Source organism: Oncorhynchus mykiss, chromosome 8, assembly GCF_057628025.1.
Source record: "Oncorhynchus mykiss isolate SJ-2025 chromosome 8, ASM5762802v1, whole genome shotgun sequence".
NCBI lineage: Eukaryota > Metazoa > Chordata > Actinopteri > Salmoniformes > Salmonidae > Oncorhynchus > Oncorhynchus mykiss.
The window spans coordinates 60731145-60758798 of NC_143029.1; the positions used below are offsets into that span (position 1 = coordinate 60731145).

The window sequence follows — 27654 nt, forward strand, 5'->3', positions numbered from 1 at the left end:
CCCCTTTCCCTGCCCACTGCTCTGGGCCACCAGGACCCTTATAAAAGTCTGCACTCTTTCCCCTCCCTAGTCAGAATCAGAGTGAGACTCCAGTACTCCCCACTCTCTCTATATAGTGAGTGTAAAGAGTATTTTATCTTAGCCTCCATAAGGGAACACAACTAGAAGAACACCCATGCTAGGAGGCACCTACATTGGGTTGCTGGCTACAGCAGCCCTCCTCTCTCTGCTACAGGACGGGACTTACGGAAGGTGAGTCTCACTGTCATACTGTTGGTCTATTGATTAGCATCTAACGTACTCTTAGTTACTCTCTCTCTCTATGGCTGTGTCTTACTCTTTCAATTAGATGATTTACTGTCTTAATTATTATCATGTCAACATTAGTATAAATACTAAAAATGCTGAACTTTAGTTTGCAACTTGTTGTCGGATGCACCATGACATAGAGATTACAATGTCGATATGTCGATGTGTAGCCTAACAATAAAGTGTTTTACTTTGATATCAATTTCTCTCCCACTGTTTTGATTTGATCCGAATGTCTTCTTTCAGTGTTGAGGGTGACAGATCATCAGTTACAATGAGAGATGCAGGTATGAAACAGTATCAAATACAAATAATGCTAAGCATTGTTATGGCTTTTTTAAATTCTCAAACAACACAATGATTGCTGAAGGAGAAGTGGGATTTGTCAGTAGAACTAGCAACCTATTCATCAGTCTGACTTATAGGCTACACCTTTGTCTGGTTTTTATTAAGTGCAGTGTCATCACACCCCCAATTGCTACATTAACTTTGAACAAAAACTCACCTTTATTAAAGACCTAAACACAGAATAGGTTTTTTTTTTAAACGACTACTTTAATTGACTATTCTCTCTCTTGTTCTCACTCTCGCTCTCTCGCAGGGACCTGCACTGTCCACAGCAACTTCCACTACAGCATCTTTGACTGGGCCAACTTCCGCTTCGTTGTCCCCTGTACCTACGTCATGGCCCGGCTGTGCTCGTCCTCTGAGACCCCCCTGTCCCACTTCAGTGTGGAGGTGAAGAACGAGCAGGGAGGGAACTCCTCTGTATCTCCTGTTCTGCAGGTCAATGTGGAGGTGGAGAACCTCAGGGTCTCCCTGCACAAGAGACAGAACCACCGGGTCATGGTGAGTACAACAGGTTATTATTATAAAGTTTATTCACTATAGCAAATCAAATCAAATCAAATTTATTTATATAGCCTTTCGTACATCAGCTGATATCTCAAAGTGCTGTACAGAAACCAAGCCTAAAACCCCAAACAGCAAGCAATGCAGGTGTAGAAGCACGGTGGCTACGAAAAACTCCCTAGAAAGGCCAAAACCTAGGAAGAAACCTAGAGAGGAACCAGGTTATGTGGGGTGGCCAGTCCTCTTCTGGCTGTGCCGGGTGGAGATTATAACAGAACATGGCCAAGATGTTCAAATGTTCATAAATGACCAGCATGGTCAAATAATAATAATCACAGGCAGAACAGTTGAAACTGGAGCAGCAGCACAGCCAGGTGGACTGGGGACAGCAAGGAGTCATCATGTCAGGTAGTCCTGAGGCATGGTCCTAGGGCTCAGGTCCTCCGAGAGAGAGAAAGAAAGAGAAAGAGAATTAGAGAGAGCATACTTAAATTCACACAGGACACCGGATAGGACAGGAGAAGTACTCCAGATATAACAAACTGACCCTAGCCCCCCGACACATAAACTACTGCAGCATAAATCCTGGAGGCTGAGACAGGGCCAAACAGGAAAGATATAACCCCATCCACTTTGCCAAAGCACAGCCCCCACACCACTAGAGGGATATCTTCAACCACCGACTTAACATCCTGAGACAAGGCCGAGTATAGCCCACAAAGATCTCCGCCACGGCACAACCCAAGGGGGGGGCGCCAACCCAGACAGGAAGATCACATCAGTGACTCAACCCACTTAAGTGACGCACCCCTCCTAGGGACGGTATGAAAGAGCCCTAGTAAGCCAGTGACTCAGCCCCTGTAATAGGGTTAGAGGCAGAGAATCCCGGTGGAAAGAGGGGAACCGGCCAGGCAGAGACAGCAAGGGCGGTTCGTTGCTCCAGAGCCTTTCCGTTCACCTTCACACTCTTGGGCCAGACTACACTCAATCATATGACCCACTGAAGAGATGAGTCTTCAGTAAAGACTTAAAGGTTGAGACCGAGTTTGTGTCTCTCACATGGGTAGGCAGACCATTCCATAAAAATGGAGCTCTGTAGGAGAAAGCCCTGCCTCTAGCTGTTTGCTTAGAAATTCTAGGGACAATTAGGAGGCCTGCGTCTTGTGACCGTAGCGTACGTGTAGGTATGTACGGCAGGACCAAATCAGAGAGATAGGTAGGACCAAGCCCATGTAATGCTTTGTAGGTTAGCAGTAAAACCTTAAAATCAGCCCTTGCCTTGACATGAAGCCAATATAGGGAGGCTAGCACTGGAAAATATGATCACATTTTTTGGTTTGAGTCAGGATTCTAGCAGCCGTATTTAGCACTAACTGAAGTTTATTTAGTGCTTAATTATCCGGGTAGCCGGGAAGGTAGAGCATTGCAGTAGTCTAACCTAGAAGTGACAAAAGCATGGATACATTTTTTTTGCATCATTTTTGGACAGAAAGTTTCAGATTTTTGCAATGTTACGGAGATGGAAAAAAGCTGTCCTTGAGACAGTCTTGATATGTTCTTCAAAAGAGAGATCAGGGTCCAGAGTAACGCCGAGGTCCTTCACAGTTTTATTTGAGACGACTGTACAACCATTAAGATTAACTGTCAGCTTCAACAGAAGATCTCTTTGTTTCTTGGGACCAAGAACAAGCATCTCTGTTTTGTCCGAGTTTAAAAGTAGAAAGTTTGCAGCCATCCACTTCCTTATGTCTGAAACACATGCTTCTAGCGAGGGCAATTTTGGGGCTTCACCATGTTTCATTGAAATGTACAGCTGTGTGTCATCCGCATAGCAGTGAAAGTTAACATTATGTTTTCGAATGACATCCCCAAGAGGTAAAATATATAGTGAAAACAATAGTGGTCCTAAAACGGAACCTTGAGAAACACCGAAATTTACAGTTGATTTGTCAGAGGACAAACCATTCACAGAGACAAACTGATATCTTTCCGACAGATAAGATCAAAACCAGGCCAGAAGTTGTCCGTGTAGACCAATTTGGGTTTCCAATCTCTCCAAAAGAATGTGGTGATCGATGGTATTAAAAGCAGCACTAAGGTCTAGGAGCACGAAGACAGATGCAGAGCCTCGGTCGGATGCCATTAAAAGGTCCTTTACCACCTTCACAAGTGCAGTCTTAGTGCTATGATGGGGTCTAAAACCAGACTGAAGCATTTCGTATACATTGATTGTATACGGAAGGCAGTGAGTTGCTGCGCAACAGCATTTTCTAAAATGTTTGAGAGGAATGGAAGATTCGATATAGGCCGATAGTTTTTTATATTTTCTGGGTCAAGGGTTGGCTTTTTCAAGAGAGGCTTTATTACTGCCACTTTTAGTGAGTTTGGTACACATCCGGTGGATAGAGAGCCGTTTATTATGTTCAATATAGGAGGGCCAAGCACAGGAAGCAGCTCTTTCAGTAGTTTAGTTGGAATAGGGTCCAGTGTGCAGCTTGAAGGTTTAGAGGCCATGATTATTTTCAGCATTGTGTCAAGAGATATAGTACAAAAACACATGAGTGTCTCTCTTGATCCTAGGTCCTGGTAGAGTTATGCAGACTCAGGACAACTGAGCTTTGAAGGAATAAGCAGATTTAAAGAGGAGTCCGTAATTTGCTTTCTAATAATCATGATCTTTTCCTCAAAGAAGTTCATGAATTTATTACTGCTGAAGTGAAAGCCATCCTCTCTTGGGGAATGCTGCTTTTTAGTTAGCTTTGCGACAGTATCAAAAAGGAATTTCGGATTGTTCTTATTTTCCTCAATTAAGATGGGAAAATGGGATGATCGAGCAGCAGTAAGGGCTCTTCGGTACTGCATGGTACTGTCTTTCCAAGCTAGTCGGAAGCCTTCCAGTTTGGTGTGGCGCCATTTCCGTTCCAATTTTCTGGAAGCTTGCTTCAGAGCTCGGGTATTTTCTGTATACCAGGGAGCTAGTTTCTTATGATAAATGTTTTTAGTTTTTAGGGATGCAACTGCATCTAGGGTATTGCGCAAGGTTAAATTGAGTTCAGTTAGGTGGTTAACTGATTTTTGTCCTCTGGCGTCCTTGGGTAGACAGAGGGAATCCTGGACATCAAGGAATCTTTGTGTTGTCTGTGAATTTATAGTACGACTTTTGATGTTCCTTGGTTGAGGTCTGAGCAGATTATTTGTTGCAATTGCAAACGTAATAAAATGGTGGTCCGATAGTCCAGGATTATGAGGAAAAACATTAAGATCCACAACATTTATACCATGGGACAAAACTAGGTCCAGAGTATGACTGTGACAGTGATTAGGTCCAGAGACATGTTGGACAAAACCCACTGAGTCGATGATGGCTCCGAAAGCCTTTGGAGTGGGTCTGTGGACTTTTCCATGTGAATATTAAAGTCACCAAAGATTAGAATATTATCTGCTATGACTACAAGGTCCGATAGGAATTCAGGGAACTCAATGAGGAACGCTGTATATGGTCCAGGAGGCATGCATACAGTAGCTATAAAAAGTGATTGAGTAGGCTGCATAGATTTCATGACTAGAAGCACAAAAGACGAAACGTCATTTTTTTTTGTAAATTGAAATTTGCTATCGTATATGTTAGCAACACCTCCGCCTTTGCGGGATGCACGGGGGATATGGTCACTAGTGTAGCCAGGAGGTGAGGCCTCCATTAACACAGTAAATTCATCAGGCTTAAGCCATGTTTCAGTCAGGCCAATCACATCAAGATTATGATCAGTTCATTGACTATAATTGCCTTTGAAGTAAGGGATCTAACATTAAGTAGCCCTATTTTGAGATGTGAGGTATCATGATCTCTTTCAATAATGACAGGAATGGAGGAGGTCTTTATCCTAGTGAGATTGCTAAGGCGAACACTGCCATGTTTAGTTTTGCCCAACCTAGGTCGAGGCACAGACACGATCTCAATGGGGATAGCTGAGCTGACTACACTGACTGTGCTCCTGGGTTATAATGGTTTATTGGTTCTACTCACTTTCACATATGATTTAGGCCTTTCACATTCCAACTGACCACATTGATGTTAGGTAATGTATCTAGACCCAGGAAAATGTGCTATTTGTAATTGAGTCATTGTAAATTCACTGCATAATAGTGCTGAACTTAGTTACTCACTGGGTCTAAAAGTTCATATACTGTATCTGCCATGAACTGATAAACTGAAAAAGTATTTACTACAGTACAACAAAGTTCAGAGTTGGTTATACAATGATGTACAAGAATATGAAACCTTAACAGATTTTTGAAAGTTATATGGGACATAAGAGGGTTAGTATTTTGTCCCCTATTCCAAAGTATCGAACACATTGATCCAGCAAATGTTTACTACATGCTACGGTAAGAACGGCAAAGAAAGACCAGTCTTTCAATTAAATCAATCTTTATCCTGTTTTCAGGTCAACGGCATTTGGAAGAAACTCCCCCTGAGCCTCAACGGTGGCACCATCAACATCCAAGGCAATGCGGCTTCCGTCGTTCTGGAGACTAACTTCAACCTTTTTGTATCCTATGATGACTCCTGTGCCGTCCATATCACCATCCCCGCCTCGTATTCCGGTAAAGTCTGCGGCATGTGCGGGAACTTCAACCACCTGAGAGACGATGATTACCACCCGGCTGACGGTTCTGAGGCTTCAACCGCTGCCACGTTCGGCCAGAGCTGGCAGAGCCAGAAGGCCTGTCAGTCAACCGTTGTCCCCAATGAGTGTCCCCCTATGGAGGAGGCAGAGTACGCTAGCGAGCCCTACTGTGGGTCCCTGGTCTCCAGGCACGGGCCCTTCGCAGAATGCCAGTCTGTCCTGGGAGCCGAGAGCTACTTCCGGAGCTGTGTGGCGGGGATGTGTGGAGCAGGTGGTGGCCTCGAGGTGCTGTGTGAGGCCCTGCAGTCCTATGCTGATATGTGCCTCAAGGCCGGGGGGCCTGTACCTGTCTGGAGGAACTCGACTATGTGTCGTAAGTTGTTTTATGGTTTCCTATTTTGATTACTAACCTTCCTGCTGTAATTAACTATTGAAGTTGGAAACAACTTGATGATGGTGATAGCCTTCCAGACATTTGACTAAATTCTCTGCCCTTTCTTTCCCTCCCAAGCCCTGGAGTGTGGAGCGAACAGCCATTACAACGCCTGTGCCGAGGGCTGCCCTGAGGCCTGCTTCGTCATGGACGCCCAAGGGGCGTGTGGAAGCTGTGAGGAAAGGTGTGAGTGCAACCCCGGCTTCAAGCTCAGTGGGGGGAGGTGTGTCTCTGCAGAGGACTGTGGCTGCTGGATGAATGGAGTGCACTATGAGGTAAGGAATAGATTTAGGTTGATAGCAAAATATCAACACAGACAGACATTAAGAAAAACACATACACATCTCTTTTCTTCACCCTTTTCCAGAAAGGAGCGACGTTCATGGACGGTGAATGTGATCGCGTGTGCCAGTGTATGGGCGGGGGCGGACTCCAGTGTTCTGCTTCCTCCTGCGCGGACGACGAGGTGTGCAAGGTCAAAGAGGGGGTCAAGGGTTGCTTCCCCTCCAGCCCAGCCATCTGCCGCATCTACGGAGACCCCCACTACATCACCTTTGATGGCAAGGCATACACCTTCCAGGGGGGCTGCAGCTACACCCTGGCCAAGACGTGCGGCGGACACACACCCATCCAGTTCTCAGTGACGGGCCAGAACTGGAACCCGGGGAGCGAGAGCAGTGCTAAGCTGGCCGCAGTGGTTCTGGAGACCAAGAGTCTGCATTTGAAGATAGATAACTACAGCGTTACTGTAAGAATGAAAACTACAACATTTTGAAATAATCTTTCTTTACTTGTGCAGATACTTTTTCCTATTTTGCCAGTTTTGCCTTTTGCCTTCAGAACCTTCAATAATCAGCTCTGGGTGTGCGGTAGATCCTACCTATTATTTACTTGTGACATTAACATGCATTGCTGACCCACTTGACCTTGCCCTCCTATAAACCCTCTCCCCACTTCCCTGTATTGCTTTGGTACAACAGTTCAAAGGAACTCTGTAGAGAATTAGAGAATCTAACTATGTCTATCCCTTATATGTTTCGATTTGTATTTGCAACTGTTCAGTGTACTTTAGTTTCTACAATTTGTCCAATGAGACAGTGGAGACATACTCTATTCCACACAAAAATTATATTTAATTTAGTTCAGTTCTACTTTCATCTATTTTACTTGGCTCCACTCTACCTTACTCTGCCCTACCCTTCCCTACTCTCCACTGCAGGTGAACCATGTTTGGCAGAGTCTTCCTATTGCAGTAAACGGCTCATACGGCGAGGTGAAGCTGTACAAGAAGAAGCAGTACACTGTCATGGAGACGACCTTTGGCCTACAGATGCTGCTGGACGATCATCACAGGCTCTTCCTGCAGCTGGACGAGCGCTACAAGGGTGAGATGTGCGGCCTCTGTGGTACCTACTCCAACGACCAGGGGGATGACTTCCTGACCCCAAACGGCACCAAACCCGAGACCAATGAGGTCACGTTCGCCAACAGCTGGAGAGTGAAGAGTCCGGAGGACGATCGGTGAGTGGGTTGGATGTTTTGAACCATAACGGTAACATACTGTACGGTACATTATGTTACCGTTATGTTTGTAGTGGATGAGTGTATCCAGCCATTGACTGAAAAATGCAGAACTGTCATTGTATCCTCAACCCTAATCTTAGAATATATCAATAAATCCAATACATAACACCATTGATCTCCTCTCCGTTCCCCTCTTCTCTAGCTGTGTTGCTTCCCCACCTGCCCCCCAACCATGTGACTCCCATTTGGACAACCAGGGCTACCAGGAGTGTTCCAAGCTGCTGCGTGACACTTTCAAGCCCTGCCACCCATTTGTCCATCCCACATCCTACATAGATAGCTGTATGTCTGACCACTGTGCCTCCGGCGGGGACATGCATGTGACATGCTACTCCCTGAAGTCCTACGTGACCGCCTGTCAGGTGGCCAGTGTTACCTTGCCCCCCTGGTTTAATGACACCGCCTGTGGTGAGTGTGATATGGTATGGTTGTTCTCGTAATGATGATGATGCTGCTGCTGAACACAGTACTATGATTGTAGGGTGGTTGGCTCACCCCATCCATCATCAAACACTTTGGTTGTTTCTGTAGTCTTCAACTTGGATCCTTCATTCCTTCCTCCATTCTTCTTTTCCTTCCACTCTTGCATCCCTTATTCCTGCCCTCTTTTTCCTCCCCTCCTCCCTCCTTCTCTTACTTTCCCCTTCCTACCATCCACCTGAGGCTTGTCTAATGTGTTCCTGTGAAAAACCCTGCTGTCTGTCTTATAATTGCAGATAGCCTACCTGGCCCTCCCACAAAACCACCAGTTACTACACCTGACAAAACATGTAAGAACGTTGACCACATGCTTTTCCAATGGCAGCATTTCCATTTCTTTGATACCAGCTGGTTCATTTGGTGACTGAGTTTTCTATGGCATCCTACAGTTTGTCCTCTAGACTGCAACTTTGACAACAGCGAGTGTGGGTGGGAGCAAATTGTTCAGGACAGTTTTGATTGGAGAAGACAGAGAGGCCCAACCCCGTCTGACCTCACAGGGCCAACCCAGGACCATACCACAGGAGGTGAGAGGTTACGAGGTCACATGGTTGTGCCCCCCCCCCCCCCAAAAAAAAAAATCTGAAATTACCAAATGCGTGTCATCCACTGTTTCTGAGATTTCAATGAACGAGACAATACATGGTTGTAGCCCATTGTCTTGTACAGACAGTGATATATAAATTACCTATCTACATAGTGGACACCATAGACATCATAGAGGCTAGCCATTTCAGAGCTAATGTGCTGGGAGTCGTGACGTTAAAGAGTGTATGTGTATGTTTGTTGATCAGGTGGCTCCTACATGTACATTGAGGGCAATGGTGTGTACTACGGAGACTCTGCCCGTATGATAAGCCCTAAGTGCCAAAAAGGGGCGACAAAATACTGCCTGCGCTTCTGGTACCACATGTACGGACAGGCCAAGGCCATGATTCTCAATGTCTACCAGCTTGACGAGCACAACAAACACAGGAAACTGTGGTCCAAAGCCAATAACCAGGGCTCCACATGGTATCTTGCCAAAGTGGATATCAATGTCGATGGGTCATTCCAGGTAGGAGAAGATATCAGAGGTTTTTGAGAGGGTTAAATAGTGTGAAATTATTGTGATATTGCACATTTTCACCCAACACAAAATGGCTCTGTTTCAGATCATCATGGAGGGAATCCGAGGCTCTGACCCTCAGTCTGACGTGGCATTTGACGACATCTCCATCCATTATGGATCATGTTCAGGTGAACGTTGTAACTATCACAGGGACGCATGCTACCGGTACATCTAAACACTGGATGTCAGATGAGGAAACATTTACCCTTTATGACCAATGCCATTCCTCTGCTTCCTCTGGCAGGTTCCTCAACAGGTGTTGTTGGTGGACCTTCAGTTCCTCCCCCAGTTGAAGAAGGATCATTTGTCCCACACCCAGGTATATTACATCTATAGACTACTTTTCTTATGGAAATACAAAATCTAAGGTACTTCAGAATAATGGGCTAAAATGTTGGACTCATGTTGACTTTTACAAATGTTTCCCATGTTCCCTGCTCAGTCTGCAACTTCGATTGCACTTTCGAGGAGGACCTCTGCAGTTTTACCCAGCTGATGACGGATTCTTTTGATTGGACAAGGCACAGTGGCTCCACCCCCACTGCGATGACTGGGCCATCAGCTGACCACACTAAAGGAGGTAGGTGTTCTTAGGACTTTTACCCCAAACTGAACAACACAATATGATCATTGGTGTCGATGATGGACATCGTAATGCCTTGTCTGAATGGTTGCAAAAACTCTAATGCTCAAACAGCAAACCTGAAAGTCAGAATTGCATTGAAGGACTTACCCTGTACTATTCTTTCTGCTCCATTAACTTCAATGGCTGTATTGCAAGACCTACATCCTTACATAAACAATCTGTCCCATTGCTGTATGAACTCCAGATAGAACCCCTAATAAAACCTACTGCTCTCTAAAGGAATTTCGTCTGTGACCCTATGTCTAATCTTATCTAATCTACTCTTGCCTATAAGATGTCGGTCACTACTTGTACATCGAAGCCAGCAATGTGTCTAACGGAGACACGGCTCGCCTCCTCAGCTCTGAGTGTTCTGACCCCGGTCTTCAGTGTCTGCAGTTCTGGTACCACATGTCCGGTTCAGCGGAAACTATGGGCCTGCACGTCTACATACTCCAGGACCGCAGCGCCGACAGGGTATGGTGGAAGAGGAACAACCAGGGAGACAGCTGGCAACTAGCCCAGGTGGATCTCAGGACCACTGGACCTTTCCAGGTGAGTGAGTTATGTGACACTGGTTTTGGTTTAGCCTCTGGCCTTCCCTCTGGAAGTTGGAAAAATTAAAGGTCCAATGCAGCCATTTTTATATCAATATTAAATCATTTCTGGGTAACAACGAAGTACCTTGCTGTGACAGATTTCCATTAATATTGGCAAAATAGCTTTTTAGGAAAAAAATATGCCTCAAGCTAGAATTTTGCTAGGACTGACTGGGAGTGGTCTGAGTGGAGAGGGGAAAACTGAAAACTCGCTGTTATTGGCAGAGAGGTTTGGAACTCTCTTTGTTATTGGTCACACGTCATCAGAGCATGACGCATGCTGAACACGGAACGAGAGAGAGCTCGGGTTTGTTGTTTTGAAAGTTTCAGAAAAAGTGTTTCCTTAAAAAATAAAAGCCTTCCTGTTTAATTTGGATCACTTGCCGGGACCGGTGCTATCTGTCCCAGGATACTACCAAACCCTAAATTCTGAAGAGCTGATGGTTGGTGAAGCAGCTAGCATAGATGTTGCTGTGTATGTTCAGAGCCATATTCCTGTAAAGCTTATGAGGATCTCATGGCAAATGTTGTTGAAGTGTCGTTGTTGCAGGTTCACCTGCCTCATCTAAAGCCTCTTCCTTCGGGATGCTGTTAAAGGCCACCAAGTGACAACAGTCAGAATTTGAGTGCAATACTTGATAGTGTGTGTGTGATGTTAATAGAGAGATCTGTTTTCTGGGTAACCTGAACATTGACTGGTTAGCAACTAGCTGTCCTCTCAAGAGTAAGCTTTTAATTGTGATTAATGTCTGTAATTTCACCCAGGTTATCACTCAACCAATTAGAGGGCATACCTGTAGTCTTGGATCTGTGACATCCACTGGTATTGATCATATCTTCACAAATACTGCAGAGCTTTGCTCTAAATAAATATCAGTTCCCATTGGCTGTAGTGAACATAACATTGTGGCAATAACAAGAATAGCCTAAGTGCCAAAGGTTGGTCCTGAAGTAATTCATAAGAGATCACACAAAATGTTTTCTCAGGACTCTTTTGTTGAAGATGTACAGAATGTATGTTCGTCTGATGTGTGTGAGGAAGTGAATGCAGATGCAGCACTGGAAGTATTTGTAAAACAATGAATGACAATTGTTGACAAGCATGCACCTGTTAAGAAATGTACTGTGAAAACTGTTAATTAAGAGCACCCTGGATTGACGATGAATTGAAAAAGGGTATGCTACAAAGAAATTATCCAAAAGAGGTGGTCAATTTGGTCAACTTAGTGTGGGAGAGGTGGAAAAACTATTATTATCCATCAATAATGATAAGCCACCAGGAATAGACAACTTTGATAGGAAACTATTGAGAATGGTAGCAGACTGTATTGCCACACCTATTTGCTCTATCTTTAACCTAAGCCTTAAGGAGTGTATGTGTGCACAGGTGTAGAAGGAAGCTAAAGTAATTCCTCTACCTAAAAATGGTAAAGCACCCATGACTTGCTTTAACAGCCGCCCAACCAGTTTGCTGCCTATTCTAGTTAACTGATGGAAAGAATTGTGTTTGACCAAATACATTGGTGATAGAAATGGATGATAAGATAATAGTTGGAACTGTATTGTCAGATTTGAGTGCACCCTTTAATCTTATTGATCATAAATTCTTATTGAAAAAACGAACTTGCAATGGTTTTACATCACGTGCCATCACGTGGTTGGAGAGTTATTTATCCAATAGAAACCAAAGAGTGTTCTTCAATGAAATCTTCTCTAACATTAGATATGTACAGTGTGGTGTCCCTCATGGCAGTTGCCTTGGGCCGTTAATCTTCTCTATTTTTACGAATGATTTGCCACTGGTCTTACATAATGCTAAAATGACTATGTATGTGGATGATTCCACACTCTATATGTCAGCACCCAAAGCCAGTGAGTTCACTGAAATTCTAAATAGAGTTACAGTCAGTATCATAATGGGTGATTAATTAAAAACTGGTCTTAAACTAAAGGCATTGTATTTGGTCCAAAGCATTCTTTATTACCTAAACCTCAACTGGAGTTGTGCATAAATGGTGTGACCATTGAGCAAGTTGAGGAAGATAAACTCTTAGGTATAACATTGGATGGTCAATTATCATGTTCAAGTCATATTGAAAAAGTTGTTGGGGAGATATCTGTTAAAAAACATCATGAGCATGCATGCCAGTCTATCCTGGTTGTGTTGATGAGATATTAACTGCTTCTCTTCCAGTTTTTATGAGAAATAGTATTGTGATGAAAATTCAAGATTGTCTGCACAATCAAATAACTCAGCTCAGACACCCATACATACCCCACAAGACAGGGGGTCTCTTCACAGCCCCCAAGTCCAAAACAAATTCACAGCAACGCACAGAGACTTCCGGCGCCGACAGAGATGGCCGCCTCGCTTTGCGTTCTTAGGAAACTATGCAGTATTTTATTTTTTTACGTGTTATTTCTTACATTGGTACCACAGGTAATCTTAGGTTTTATTACATACAGTCGGGAGGAACTATTGGATATAAGAGCAACGTCAACTCACCAACATTACGACCAGGAATGTGACTTTCCCGAAGCGGATCTTCTGTTTTGCCCACCACCCAGGACAATGGATTGGATCCCAGCCGGCGAACCAAAACAACGACGCCGTAAAAGGGGCAGACGAAGCGGTCTTCTGGTCAGACTCCGGAGACGGGCACATCGCGCATCGCTCCCGAGCAAAACTACTCATGTCCAGTCTCTTGACAACAAGGTAGATGAAATCCGAGCAAAGGTAGCATTCCAGAGGGACATAAGAGACTGTAACGTTCTTTGCTTCACGGAAACATGGCTCACTCGAGACACGCTATCGGAGTAGGTACAGCCAGCTGGTATCGTCACGCATTGCGCCGAGAGAAACAAGCATGTTTCTGGTAAGAAGAAGAGCGGCGGGGTATGCCTTATGATTAACGAGACGTGGTATGATGATAACAACATACAGGAACTCAAGTCCTTCTGTTCACCTGACTTAGAATTCCTCACAATCAAATGTCGACCGCATTATCTACCAAGAGAATTCTCTTCGATTATAATCGCCACATATATTCACCCCCAAGCAGACACATCGATGGCCCTGAACGAGCTTCATTTGACTCTATATAAAATGGAAACCACATATCCCGAGGCTACTTTTATTGTAGCTGGGGATTTTAACAAGGCTAATCTGAAAACAAGTTTCCCTAAATTATATCAGCATATTGATTGTGCAACCAGGGCTGGTAAAACCCTGGATCATTGTTATTCTAACTTCCTCAAGGCATATAAGGCCCTCCCCCATCCTCCTTTCGGAAAAGCTGACCACGACTCCATTTTGTTGCTTCCAGCCTATAGGCAGAAACTAAAACAGGAAGCTCCCGTGCGCGCTCAGGTCTGTTCAACGCTGGTCCGAACAATCTGATTCCACGCTTCAAGATTTCTTCGATCACGTGGACTGGAATATGTTGTGCATTGCGTCAAAGAACAACATTGACGAATACGCTGATTCTGTGAGTGAGTTTCTTAGCAAGTGCATCGGCGATGTCGTACCCACTGCAACTATTAAAACATTCCCAAGCTAGAAACCGTGGATTGATTGGTAGCATTCGCGCGAAACTGAAAGCGCAAACAACTGCTTTAAATCAGGGCAAGGTGACAGGAAACATGACCAAATACAAACAGTGTAGCTGTTCCCTCCGCAAGGCAATCAAACAAGCTAAGTATAGAGACAAAGTAGGGTCTCATTTCAAAGGCTCAGACACGAGAGGTATGTGGCAGGGTCTACAGTCAATCACGGATTACAAAAAGAAAACCAGCCCCATCCCTGACCAGGATGTCTTGCTCCCAGACAGACTAAACAACTTCTTTGCTCGCTTTGAGGACAATACAGTGCCACTGGCACAGCCCGCTACCAAAACCTGTGGACTCTCCTTCACTGCAGCCGGCGTGAGTAAAACATTTAAACGTGTTAACCCTCGCAGGGCTGAAGGCCCCGACGGCATCCCCAGCCACGTCCTCAGAGCATGCGCAGACAAGCTGGCTGTTGTGTTTACGGACATATTCAATCAATCATTATCCCAGTCTGCTGTTCCCACATGCTTCAAGAGGGCCACCATTGTTCATGTTCCCAAGAAAGCTAAGGTAACTGAGCTAAACGACTATCGCCCCGTAGCGCTCACTTCCGTCATCATGAAGGGCTTTGAGAGACTAGTCAAGGACCATATCACTTCCACCCTACCTGACACCCTTGTCCCACTCCAATTTGCTTACCGCCCCCCAATAGGTCCACAGACGACGCAATCGCAACCACACTGCACACTGCCCTAACCCATCTGGACAAAGAGGAATACCTATGTGAGAATGCTATTCATCGACTACAGCTCAGCATTTAACACCATAGTAACCTCTGAACTCGTCACTAAGGTCAAGACCCTGGGTCTCACTGCCCTGTGCAACTGGGAACTGGGTACTGGACTTCCTGACGGGCAGCCCCCAGTTGATGAGGGTAGGAAACAACATCTCCACCCCGCTTATCCTCAACACTGGGGCACCACAAGGGTGCGTTCTGAGCCCTCTCCTGTACTCCCTGTTCACACACGACTGCGTGGCCATGCACGCCTCCAACTCAATCATCAAGTTTGCAGACGACAATGCAGTGGTAGGCTTGATTACCAACAACGACGAGACGGCCTACAGGGAGGAGGTGAGGGCCCTCGGAGTGTGGTGTCAGGAAAATAACCCCACACTCAACGTCAACAAAACAAAGGAGATGATTGTGGACTTCAGGAAATAGCAGAGGGAGCGCCCCCCTATCCACATCGACGGGACAGTAGTGGAGAGGGTAGTAAGTTTTAAGTTCCTCGGCGTACACATCACTGGACAAACTGAATTGATCCACCCACACAGAGAGCATGGTGAAGAAGGCGCAGCAGTGCCTCTTCAACCTCAGGAGGCTGAAGAAATTCGACTTGTCACCAAAACCACTCACAAACTTTTACAGATGCACAATCGAGAGCATCCTGTCGGGCTGTATCACCGCCTGGTACGGCAACTGCTCCACCCACAACGGTAAGGCTCTCCAGAGGGTAGTGAGGTCTGCACAACGCATCACCGGGGGCAAACTACCTGCCCTCCAGGACACCTACACCACCCGATGTTACAGGATGGCCAAAAAGATGATCAAGGACATCAACCGCTGCCTATTCACCCTGCTGTCATCCAGAAGGCGAGGTCAGTACAGGTGCATCAAAGCTGGGACCGAGAGACTGAAAAACAGCTTCTATCTCAAGGCCATCAGACTGTTAATAAAAAGCCATCACTAACAGTGAGTGGCTGCTGCCAACATACTGACTCAAATCTCTAGCCACTTTAATAATTAAAAATTGGATGTAATAAATGTTTCACAAGTCACTTTAAACAATGCCACTTTATATAATGTTTACACACCCTGCATTACTCATCTCATATGTACTGTATATACTGTACTCTGTACCATCTACTGCATCTTGCCTATGCCGTTCAGCCATTGCTCATCCTTATATTTATATGTACATATTCTTATTCATTCCTTTGTTGTTGTGAAATTGTTAGATTACTTGTTAGATTTTACTGCATGGTCAGAAATAGAAGCATAAGCATTTCGCTACACTCACATTAACATCTGCTAACCATGTGTATGTGACCAATAAAATGTGATTTGATTTGGTGATTTGATTTGTATGATTCTCTTCTTTATGAAGTCCAAACATAATTTCATAATTTTCTACTTCAAAATATGCTTCCCTCGTTATCAATCAGTGAGGACAAAAATGTCAGTTCCTTTTGCTTTTTCCGAATCGTTTGATGTTCATTTATTTGTACTTTTGGCTGTTCTGAAATATTATTTAAGGGCATAATTGTGACTGGCAGCGGCTGTAGAAAACGGCAGCAACAGTTGTATTAATTGTCACTGGATGGACCTTCACCCTGCTATCATCCAGAAGGCGAGGTCAGTACAGGTGCATCAAAGCATCCGAGACTGACAAACAGCTTCTATCTCAAAGCCATCAGACTGTTAAACAGCCACCACTAACATTGAGTGGCTGCTGCCAACATACTGAGTCAACTCCAGCCACTTTAATAATGTAATAAATTGATGTAAAAAATGTATCACTAGCCATCTTGATTTAATACATGTATCACTAGCCACTTTAAACAATGCGACTTTTATATGTTTACATACCCTACATTACTCATCTCATATGTATATACTGTACTCGATACCATCTACTGCATCTTGCCTATGCTGTTCTGTACCATCACTCATTCATATATTTTTATGTACATATTCTTTCATTCCTTTACACTTGTGTGTATAAGGTAGTTGTTGTGAATAGGTTAGATTACTCATTGGTTATTGCTGCATTGTCGGAACTAGAAGCACAAGCATTTCGCTACACTCGCATTAACATCTGCTAACCATGTGTATGTGACAAATAAACTTTGATTTGATTTATTATACAGAGACATGATCACATGGAACTCCCTTCCATCTCCAATTACGCAAGCAAACAGCAAAATTACCTTCAAGAAATGGATAAAACAACATCTCATGGCACAATGGGGACTGTGAAATGACACACACACAAACACACGCACCCATAGACACACTATCACACTCTCAACACAATCAACGCAATCAAGTTACACACATTATTCTTTAGTAGTATTGTTTGTATATTGTTGTATTTTATATTAGTGTGACTGTTCTTGTCTACAGTGTTTTGTTACTTGTCGTGTTTGGTGTTTTTTTGGTGGACCCCAGGAAGAATAGCTGCTGCTTCGGCAAAAGCTAATGGGGATCCGAATAAACCAAATAATATTATCCAATTTACCGCATGGTGATGTCACTGTGGAAAGCCGAAAACTCCTGCCCATGCAAACCTGCTGATTAGAAGGTCCTGTAGATTGTATTTTCAACCAGAAACTATCGGGAAAAAACACGGATCAAATTCCTTCACACTTTTACAGTGTTCATTTCATCATCTGTTGTGCAATATGATACAGAATACAGGCAAGACACAATGCTGACTTCACTGGTCCTTTAAGCAACAAGGTAAATAGGGTAGAGTGGAATGTGAGGTGTGGATATTCCTCACTGCACCATTAACCCTGTGTTGTAATCTTAAAATGTCAGGCGATTTTGGACTCGGACATGTGTACCATTATTCATCCAGAAAGGTCCCTTTGACAAAATGTGCTTAGTGTACCTTTTTGCTATATATGCTTTGTTATAAATGTTTCTCCCTGGCTATTACTTTGATCTCAGATCATCTTCGAGGGCCGAAGAGGCACCACTGATCAATCTGATGTGGCTATAGATGATGTTTCTCTGCATCGTGGACACTGTGAAGGTAAGGGTCACTCCCTCCACAGTGAACAACACAACCAAATTTGGGGTAATTGTTATAACGTTGATTTTCTTTTAATTCCTAGATCTGATTAAGCCAACAACACCAACCGAGAATCCTGTGCCAGCAGACAAGTCTACCATTGCACCAACACCAGGTCCAATTACCATGAGACCAGTAACACTAAGACCAACAACTGCTGCACCAGCTCCAACCAACTCAACCATGCCATCTAAACCCTCAACAACTGCTAGGCCACAACCACCAACAACTATGAGACCAGAAACACCAGCACCACCCACAACTGAAATACCAAGTCCACCAAGACCGACAACTGAAAGACCACAACCCCCAAGACCAACAACTGCAAGACCACAACCGCCCACCACAGCGAGACCAAGTAAGTCTTTATGTGCCCTTGATAACACAAAGTTACAATCTTCATTCATTACAGGCCTCTCCTAACACAAGTGGTGTTTTACAAATGGAAAGACACTAAGTACAAAGAAAATGTAATCTGTACTTATTCTTGCAGTCAGTGTGCTACATATTCTATACACTCAACCTTATATTTGAAGAGTTTTATTCCAAAACCTTATATATCCATTTTCAGAAATATTTGTAAATTAGCTTTAATTGTAAAAAAATATATATGAAAGAGATTGGTGTGTTTTTTAACTATCTAATCATGGCATGGCATGTATTTGTTTCAAATGTATAATTTGGTTTAATTTCAGAGACAAATAATCATGTTTTTTTGCTAAATGCTATACATATCCGCCTCACTCACTGCTAGGTTTTACACAGTGAAATGTAACAAATTACTACATTTTTTTAAATGAAATGTACAAATGATACATTTGTGACATCGATATTTCATGTTTTTAAAACATATTTAAAACAGTAATATGAGATCTGTATGTAAAACATTTACATTTGAGTAATATAGCAGATGCTCTTACCCAGAGTGAATTACAGTAAATACATTTGTCTTAAGATAGCTGGGTGAGAGCCACATGTCAGTCAAATATACAGGATACAAATATTCCATTCCAGCTAAGCAAATGGATATATAGCACTTATAGCCCCAATTTCTTGTGTACATGTTCATACACATCTAAAAACCTTAAGAATGAAACATCTGAGAACAATAATATTTTACAAACATGAATCTACCCGTTATAAGCTATCTTTTCTGGTGACTAATTGGTGGATATTGCGTTATTGGAAATAAACTCTTCAATTGCTCTTTTCTCTTTAGCACCATTGTGCCCAAACAACAGCCACTTCACCCCCTGCATCTCCGACTGCCAGCCCACCTGTATGCACCTCCACGGCCCACCCGACTGCCACTCTGATGAGCACTGCATACAGGGCTGTGTGTGTGACGACGGCTTTGTGCTCAGACAGAGGGTGTGTGTGCCCACCCAGCAGTGCGGCTGTGTGGACAGCAATGGCAACAGCCATCACGTAAGTAACCTAGCACCCAATGAGAACTGCTTTAGAAGTATGTTTGGTGTAGACCCAGTGCCCATGGTTACATGTATGAATTCTGCAGTGTAATGACTTTAAAGATGGACTTTCATTTCAGTTTAAAGAGAGCTGGTACACTGAGCACTGCCATCAGAAGTGTGAATGTGTTGAAGATGATGGTGTGGGGGAGATTGACTGCAATAATGAATATGAGTGTGATGGGGATGCCATCTGTCTTCAGAATGAAGCCGGACTGTATTTCTGCAAGTCAACAGGTAGGCCACACTTCTCAGAAACGTCACTCTCTTAAGAACTGTCTCTCATACACTCAACAGACATTCAATTGCATTCAATGCCAGTCCCTTACAGACCTCGGTCAAGGCCTAAAGTTCTCCTGTTTTCTAAAACAATGTTCAATACCAAATCCAGAACAGTTAAGTCTCAAAGACCTTCACTGTTTTATATCATAATTCCTATCTATGTCTTTTCTCACCATGTCCTCATGTACATGTTGTTTCTTTGGTATTAATCTTGTTTCTATTTTTGCGTTCAAGGCTTCAGTGAGTGCTCTATCAATGGAGACTCAGAGTACAGAACCTTTAACAACAAGACGCATGACTTTGAGGGCACAAACTCTCATGTTCTGGTCCAGACCACAGACCTGTCCAAGAACCAGCCAGACATCTACATCAAGACCATCAATGAGATCGTCAACCAGGATGGTGATGACAGTCATGGTGACAGTAGCCAAGGTGACAGTAGCCAAGGTGACAGTAGCCAAGGAGACAATAGTAATGTTGATAGCAGTGATGAGGATGACAAGCATAAAGACAGCATGAGAAGGGAGAACAGTGAAGACAAGCATGATCGCAGCGATGAGGACAGTGATGAAGATAAAAGTGAGAACAACAACCATCTGCGACTCAGAGGGCTGAAAATCAGAGTCTACAACCACATAGTGGAGTTCAGGAAGAACAGGAAACTTGTTGTAAGTATTTAGGACTTATACATGATTTAATATGACAATTATGAGGTTATTCATAACTTCTACTTACAGTTGAAGTCGGAAGTGTACATACACCTTAGCTTTAATCTTGAGTGTAGGGGGCAGTATTTTGATGTTTGGATGAAAAACATACCCAAATGAAACTGCCTATATCTCAGGCCCAGAATCTAGAATATGCATACAATGTCAGATTAGGATAGAAAACACTCTAACGTTTCCAAAACTGTCAAAATATTGTCTGTGAGTATAACAGAACTGATATTGCAGGCGAAAACCTGAGGAAAATCCAACCCGGAGGTGCTGTTTTTCCTGAAAGCTCTCTGTTCCATTGCCTGCCTTCGCTCCATTTAAAGGGATATCAACCTGATTCATTTTCCTATGGCTTCCACATGTTGTTAACAGTCTTTAGACATAGTTTCAGGCTTTTATGTTGAAAAATAAAATCACATTGCGTCATTGTATGGCTGGGTGCCAGCAGTGTTTTGCATACGCAACAGTTTGGAGCAGACATTTTCTCTCTCTCTCCTATTGAAGAAGGTACAGTCCTGAGGATTGATTACAAAAAACTTTGACATGTTTCTACGAAATTTACGGATACTATTTGGAATTTTCGTCTGCCTGTTCGTGACCGCTCGAGCCTGTGGATTTCTGAACATAACGCTCCAACCAAATGGAGGTATTTGGAATATAAAACTAATCTTTATGGAACAAAAGGAACATTTATTGTGTAACTGGGAGTCTCGTAAGTGCAAACATCCAAAGATCATCAAAGGTAAGCGATTCATTTTATTGCTTTTCTGACTTTCGTGACCAATCAACTTGGCTGCTAGCTGTTTGTAATGTTTTGTCTGCTGAGAGAGATTTTTTTAAATCAGACACAGCTAGTGGATTAACAACAAGCTAAACTGTGTTTTGCTATATTGCACTTGTGATTTCATGAAAATGAAATAGTTTTAGTAATTTAATTTGAATTTGGTGCTCTGCAATTCCGGGGATGTTGACGAAAATGATCCCGCTAACGGGATGGGTGCATCAAGAAGTTATCTTCCTGTCTGATGTCTTGAGATGTTGCTTCAATATATCCACATCATTTTTCTTCCTCATGATGCCATTTATTTTGTGACGTGCACCAGTCCCTCCTGCAGCAAAGCACCCCCACAACATGATGGTGCCACTCCCATGCTTCACGGTTGGGATGGTGTTCTTTGGCTGGCAAGCCTCACCCATTTTCCTCCGAAGATAACAATGGTCATTATGGCCAAACATTTATATTTTTGTTTCATCAGACCAGAGGACATTTCTCCAATAAGTACGATCTTTGTCCCAATGTGCAGTTGCAAACCGTAGTCTGGCTTTTTTAAGGCGGTTTTGGAGCAGTGGCTTCTTCCTTGCTGAGCGGCATTTCAGGGGATGTCGATATAGGACTCGATACTTTTGTACCTGTTTTCTCCAGAATCTTCACAAGGTCCTTCACTGTTGTTCTGGGATTGATTTGCACTTTTCGCACCAAAATACGTTCATCTCTAGGAGACAGAACGCGTCTCCTTCCTAAGCGGTATGACGGCTGCGTGGTCCCATGGTATTTATACTTACGTACTATTGTTTGTACAGATGAACGTGGTACATTCAAGCATTTGGAAATGGTTCCCAAGGGTGAACCAGACTTGTGGAGGTTTGCAATTTTAGCTGATTTATTTTGATTTTCCCATGATGTCAAGCAAAGAGGCACTAAGTTTGAAGGTAGGCCTTGAAATACATCCACAGGTACACCTCCAATTGACTCAAATGATGTCAATTAGTCTATCAGAAGCTTCTAAAGCCATGACATCGTTTTTGTGAATTTTCCAAGCTGTTTAAAGGCACAGTCAACTTAGTGTATGTAAACTTCTGACCCACTGGAGTGGAATAATCTGTCTGTAAACAATTGTTGGAAATATTACTTGTGTCATGCACAAAGTAGTTGTCCTGACTGACTTGCCAAAACTATAGTTTGTTAACAAGAAATTGGTGGAGTGGTTGAAAAACAAGTTTTAATGACTCCAACCTAAGTGTATGTGAACTTCTGACTTCAACTGTATCTTTACGCATTATTTATCATGTGCTTTCTGATTTGTTACCCCATGTCTTATTGTAACCTGTAGCCAAAGGTTTGCCACTTTGCTGGCAGAACTGAATTATCTCATTATCTACAGGATGGAATTGGATAGAACCTAGTTTCCTTTTTGGCACCCGTATTTTTCAGTTTATGTGTGTGTGTTTGTGTGTGTCTTTGTGTCTCACCCTGACCCTCATAGACACTGGCTAGGTGCAATAAGAAAAATGGTTCATGACAGGGTTGGAGTCCACTCTAAACTTCAGATGAATGCAGAACTAGCCATATATTATCTTTTCACTTCTTCCCTACTCCTCTCCTGACCTTAAAACACACTAGCTAGGCTTACTTACGTTGGTTGCCTTTAAAGGTCGACTTTGAGCAAAAATGCAAAAATAGCTGATCAATGCACCATCATACTAGGTCATTTAATGGTTAAAAAAAAATAAAAAATAAGATATTTGGCTTCTGAAGTGCCATTTCTTACCGATATTCACAGCTTTCATTCAAAAACAATTTGTGTGAATTACATGAACACATGCTGGAGGAGTTACTGCCCAGCAAACCAACATTGGTTCTGTAACGGTTCCCAGAACATTCATCTAGGTCGCTGACAATGTTCTCATAACACAAAAACAGTCCAATCGTAGTGATCATTATACAATGTTTGTATAAAACATTCACCTGATGTTGCAAGAACATTCCTAGAACATAAAAATTGACTTATTTTATTCTTACAACATTAACAGAATGTCCTGTGCAACCTAACTTAAACATTGTATGAATGTCATCACAACTGAGAATATTTTGTGTTTTGGGAACCTATCCCGTGTAATGTATGTAATGTACCCACAGTGTTTCCACAACCTAATTACATGTTCTGGGAACCTATAAAGAACTCAAAGGCTGTATTGTCAACATTCTTGAAACATCAAAGGAATGTTTTGTGCACCCTGATACCAACATGATCTGGAAGAAAAAAAACTTTGGAGCATATCTCTTGTCATATATCCACAATGTTACCACAACTTAATGAAACATCTGTAAACCTTGAAAGAACAGATGAAATGTGTTCTGAGAACGTTCTTGTAACATCAGGTGAATGTTTTTTGCACTCTAAAAGAAGCATTGTAGAATCATCTGCACAACCGGACAGTTTTTGTGTTTTGGGAACATGTCTTTTGTGGTGTCCCCACAATGTTCCCACCATTTAAAGAACAGATTTAATGTGTTATAGGAACGTTTTTGCAACATCAACCAAATGTTTTAAACAAACATGTAAATGTTCAGGGAATGGTTTGTGGTGGTTGTTACAGATGTTGTGTACAACATTTTAGTGAATGTTAGGAGAACATTCCAAGGAAATTTAATCTAAAACACTTTTGATAAATAAATAGATTTTATCCCAAAAATTATCTTAATGTTTTGGGGGTTTTATCATCCTAATGTTAGATAAAACCCTAACTATAACTTAATGAGAATCTTAGAAAATGTTCTGTGAATGTTCCCAGCTAGCTAGCCTCTGCATAGTCCCCAACAACCGGATGCTCCAGTTTGCAGGGGAAATGGAAAGAGAGCCTGTGACGGGACTTCCTCTTTTGGACGTTAACAAGGCAACCCTCCAACACTCCTCCACATTTACCAGGTTAAACAGTGTAGAACAGAACCTGCCCCCAACAGTTGTTTTCTTCTTGTCAAGACCAGTATGTAGGGGATCTAGTTTCAGGCAATTATTTTCATCTGCTACGTTAGGTTACTTGCTAACTAAATTAGCTAGCTTAGCTAACAGACTAGCTACGTCGGTCGCAGTCTGCATGAACAGAATGACATATCAATGAACCACTAAAGGCACACCCCATTTCTGTTTGAGAAATCATAGCAATATTCCTACAGTGAAATAATTGTTTTCCCAAGAAATATGTGTGTGTTTAGTAGACTGCTAGCACATTTTGACTTGTTGCCATTGGGTCAGTAACAGTCTTTCAAGTCTTTCAACAGAACAATAATTAACTATGAGCCCAATTATTTGTTTCCTCATTGGTTGCTGCCCTCTGTTGTTGATAGATAAGCAAAATTACATTGAACATATTATCTCTTGCCCCATCTTTCCTCTCTCTCTCTCTCTCTCTCTCTCTCTCTCTCTCTCTCTCTCTCTCTCTCTCTCTATATATATATATATATATATATATATATATATATATATATATATATATAGCTGGATGGTAGGAGCACGCATGCCCCTGTCTCCCCAGCAAGGGGTCTGAGGATTCTGGAGAGCTCCTCTCGTATCTACCTGAAGACAGACTTTGGCCTCTCCGTGGAGTTTGATGGACACAGCAGAGCAGGTAACACCACTGTTACATCACAGCCAAAGGAAAGTTTAAATTATTGGTATCTCACCAGTCTCTCTGATAACAGGACAGTAAGATAGCTGTACAGAGAGTGTTTACTGCCCAATATGTCTCTTATCTGTGGACAGATAATATTAGCATAATAGTATAATTAACATTTACACATTTTGTCATATCTTGCAGAAATATGGTAACAAGGCAACATACTGTATCAATCCAAACACATATGTGTATGATGTGCTACAGATGTGTGATGTATGCTTTGTGATATACAGTAAACTGCTTTATGATATAAAGTAAACTGTTACAGAACATAGATGTACTGACAAAAGGAACTCACTTCCATGTCTTTATTTTGCATAGTAATCATCCTGCCCCACACCTACAAGAGGAGATTGGGAGGCCTGTGTGGCAACTTTGACGGCAAGAAGAAGAATTACATGATGAAGCTGAACGGTAAACAGGCCAAGATCGTCAAATAAATTGGAGAGAGCTGAAGAGTGACGGAGGACGGACTGAGCATAACATGGAGGTACGGAGTCACAGAGACAGTACTAGCTACCACTACCACATTAATGTCTGCAATATCATGTGTATAGAGTGTACAGTATGGCATCCATATTATGAACTCCCTCACTTTTGTCAAATCTCAACTTTTAACCATCTCTTAACCAAGCAGCTACAGTGGGGAGAACAAGTATTTGATACACTGCCGATTTTGTAGGTTTTCCTACTTACAAAGTCTGTAATTTTTATCATAGGTACACTTCAACTGTGAGAGACAGAATCTAAAACAAAAATCTAGAAAATCACATTGTATGATTTTTAAATAATTAATTTGCATTTTATTGCATGACATAAGTATTTGATCACCTACCAACCAGTAAGAATTCCGGTTCTCACAGACCTGTTAGTTTTTCTTTAAGAAGCCTCCTGTTCTCCACTCATTACCTGTATTAACTGCACCTGTTTGAATTCGTTACCTGTATAAAAGACAACTGTCCACACACTCAATCAAACAGACCCCAACCTCTCCACAATGGCCAAGATCAGAGAGCTGTGTAAGGACATCAAAGATAAAATTGTAGACCTGCACAAGGCTGAGATGGGCTACAGGACAATAGGCAAGCACCTTTGTGAGAAGGCAACAACTGTTGGAGCAATTATTAGAAAATGCAAGAAGTTCAAAATGACGGTCAATCACCCTTGGTCTGGGGCTCCATGCAAGATCTCACCTCGTGGGGCATCAATGATCATGAGGAAGGTGAGGGATCAGCCCAGAACTACAAGGCAGGACCTGGTCAATGACCTGAAGAGAGCTGGGACCACAGTCTCAAAGAAAACCATTAGTAACACACTACGTCGTCATGGATTAAAATCCTGCAGCGCACGCAAGGTCCCCCTGCTCAAGCCAGCGCATGTCCAGACCCGTCTAAAGTTTGCCAATGACCATCTGGATGATCCAGGGGAGGATTGGGGGAAGGTCATGTGGTCTGATGAGACAACAATAGAGCGTTTTGGTCTAAACTCCACTCGCCGTGTTTGGAGGAGGAAGAAGGATGAGTACAACCCCATCCCAACCGTGAAGCATGGAGGTGAAAACATCATTCTTTGGGGATGCTTTTCTGCAAAGGGGATAGGACGACTGCACCGTATTGAGGGGAGGATGGATGGGGCCCTGTATCGCGAGATCTTGGCCAACAACCTCCTTCCCTCAGTAAGAGCATTGAAGATGCGTCGTGGCTGAGTCTTCCAGCATGACAACAACCCGAAACACACAGCCAGGGCAACTAAGGAGTGGCTCCGTAAGAAGCATCTCAAGGTCCTGGAGTGGCCTAGCCAGTCTCCAGACCTGAACGCAATAGAAAATCTTTGGAGGGAGCTGAAAGTCCGTATTGCCCAGCGACAGCCCTGAAACCTGAAGGATCTGGAGAAGGTCTGTATGGAGGAGTGGGCCAAAATCCCTGCTGTAGTGTGTGCAAACCTGGTCAAGAACTACAGGAAACGTATGATCTCTGTAATTGCAAACAAAGGTTTCTGTACCAAATATTAAGTTCTGCTTTTCTGATGTATCAAATACCTATGTCATGCAATAAAATGCTAATTAATTACTTAAAAATCATACAATGTGATTTTCTGGATTCTGTCTCTCACAGTTGAAGAGTACCTATGATAAAAATTACAGACCTCTACATGCTTTGTAAGTAGGAAAACCTGCAAAATCAGCAGTGTTACAAATACTTGTTCTCCCCACTGTACTGTATATTTGACTTTTATTTAACTAGGCAAGTCAGTTAAGAACAAATTCTTATTTACAATGACAGCCTAGGAACAGTGGGTTAACTGCCTTCTTCAGGGGCAGAACAACATATTTTTACCTTGTCAGCTCAGGGATTCAATCCAGCAACCTTTCGGTTACTGGCCCAACGCTCTAACCACTAGGCTACCTGCCGCACAGGGGAATATTTTTTATGATAAGGAAATGTTATATCTTTAAAGAGCACCAACACCAAAACTGACTCATTCTTCTTTTATGTTTTCAGAGGATTATCTTCCCTTCGTAACTTTGCTTATGGCCAGCGACCTGACCTCAATGCATCAAGACCATTGAATTTGTTTTTTTCTTTTCTTCTCATAGACAGACACATTCCTTCCTACAATGGACACAGTGCATTTGAAGAGCACTTGGGTTAAAAAAAGGGGTTTTGTGGACTATGGATCAATAAAGTATTCTACTTCTTCCA

At 42.8% G+C, this 27654-nt stretch overlaps 1 protein-coding gene and 1 pseudogene across 3 annotated transcripts; both read left to right on the plus strand.

The window, feature by feature from the left end:
* LOC110530235 (zonadhesin) lies at positions 1-27654 on the plus strand. Of its 2 annotated transcripts, none has more exons than XM_036985805.2 (23): positions 1-252; positions 556-596; positions 911-1158; positions 5607-6162; positions 6301-6497; positions 6590-6970; positions 7442-7743; positions 7949-8214; positions 8523-8576; positions 8676-8813; positions 9081-9343; positions 9441-9525; positions 9642-9716; positions 9840-9977; positions 10318-10577; positions 17907-17991; positions 18074-18388; positions 19250-19458; positions 19580-19736; positions 20016-20449; positions 24775-24904; positions 25274-25442; positions 27454-27654. In XM_036985805.2, the coding sequence occupies exons 1-22, from the start codon at positions 176-178 to the stop codon at positions 25390-25392; spliced, it is 4530 nt and encodes a 1509-aa protein (XP_036841700.2). In that variant the 5' UTR covers positions 1-175; the 3' UTR covers positions 25393-25442; positions 27454-27654. The 2 variants fall into 2 exon arrangements, with proteins under 2 accessions (XP_036841700.2, XP_036841702.2); XM_036985807.2 differs by having other exon boundaries at positions 27549-27654.
* LOC149982049 (uncharacterized) lies at positions 12892-16307 on the plus strand (annotated as a pseudogene). Its single transcript, XR_016482500.1, has one exon. The product of XR_016482500.1 is annotated as an uncharacterized LOC149982049 (transcript).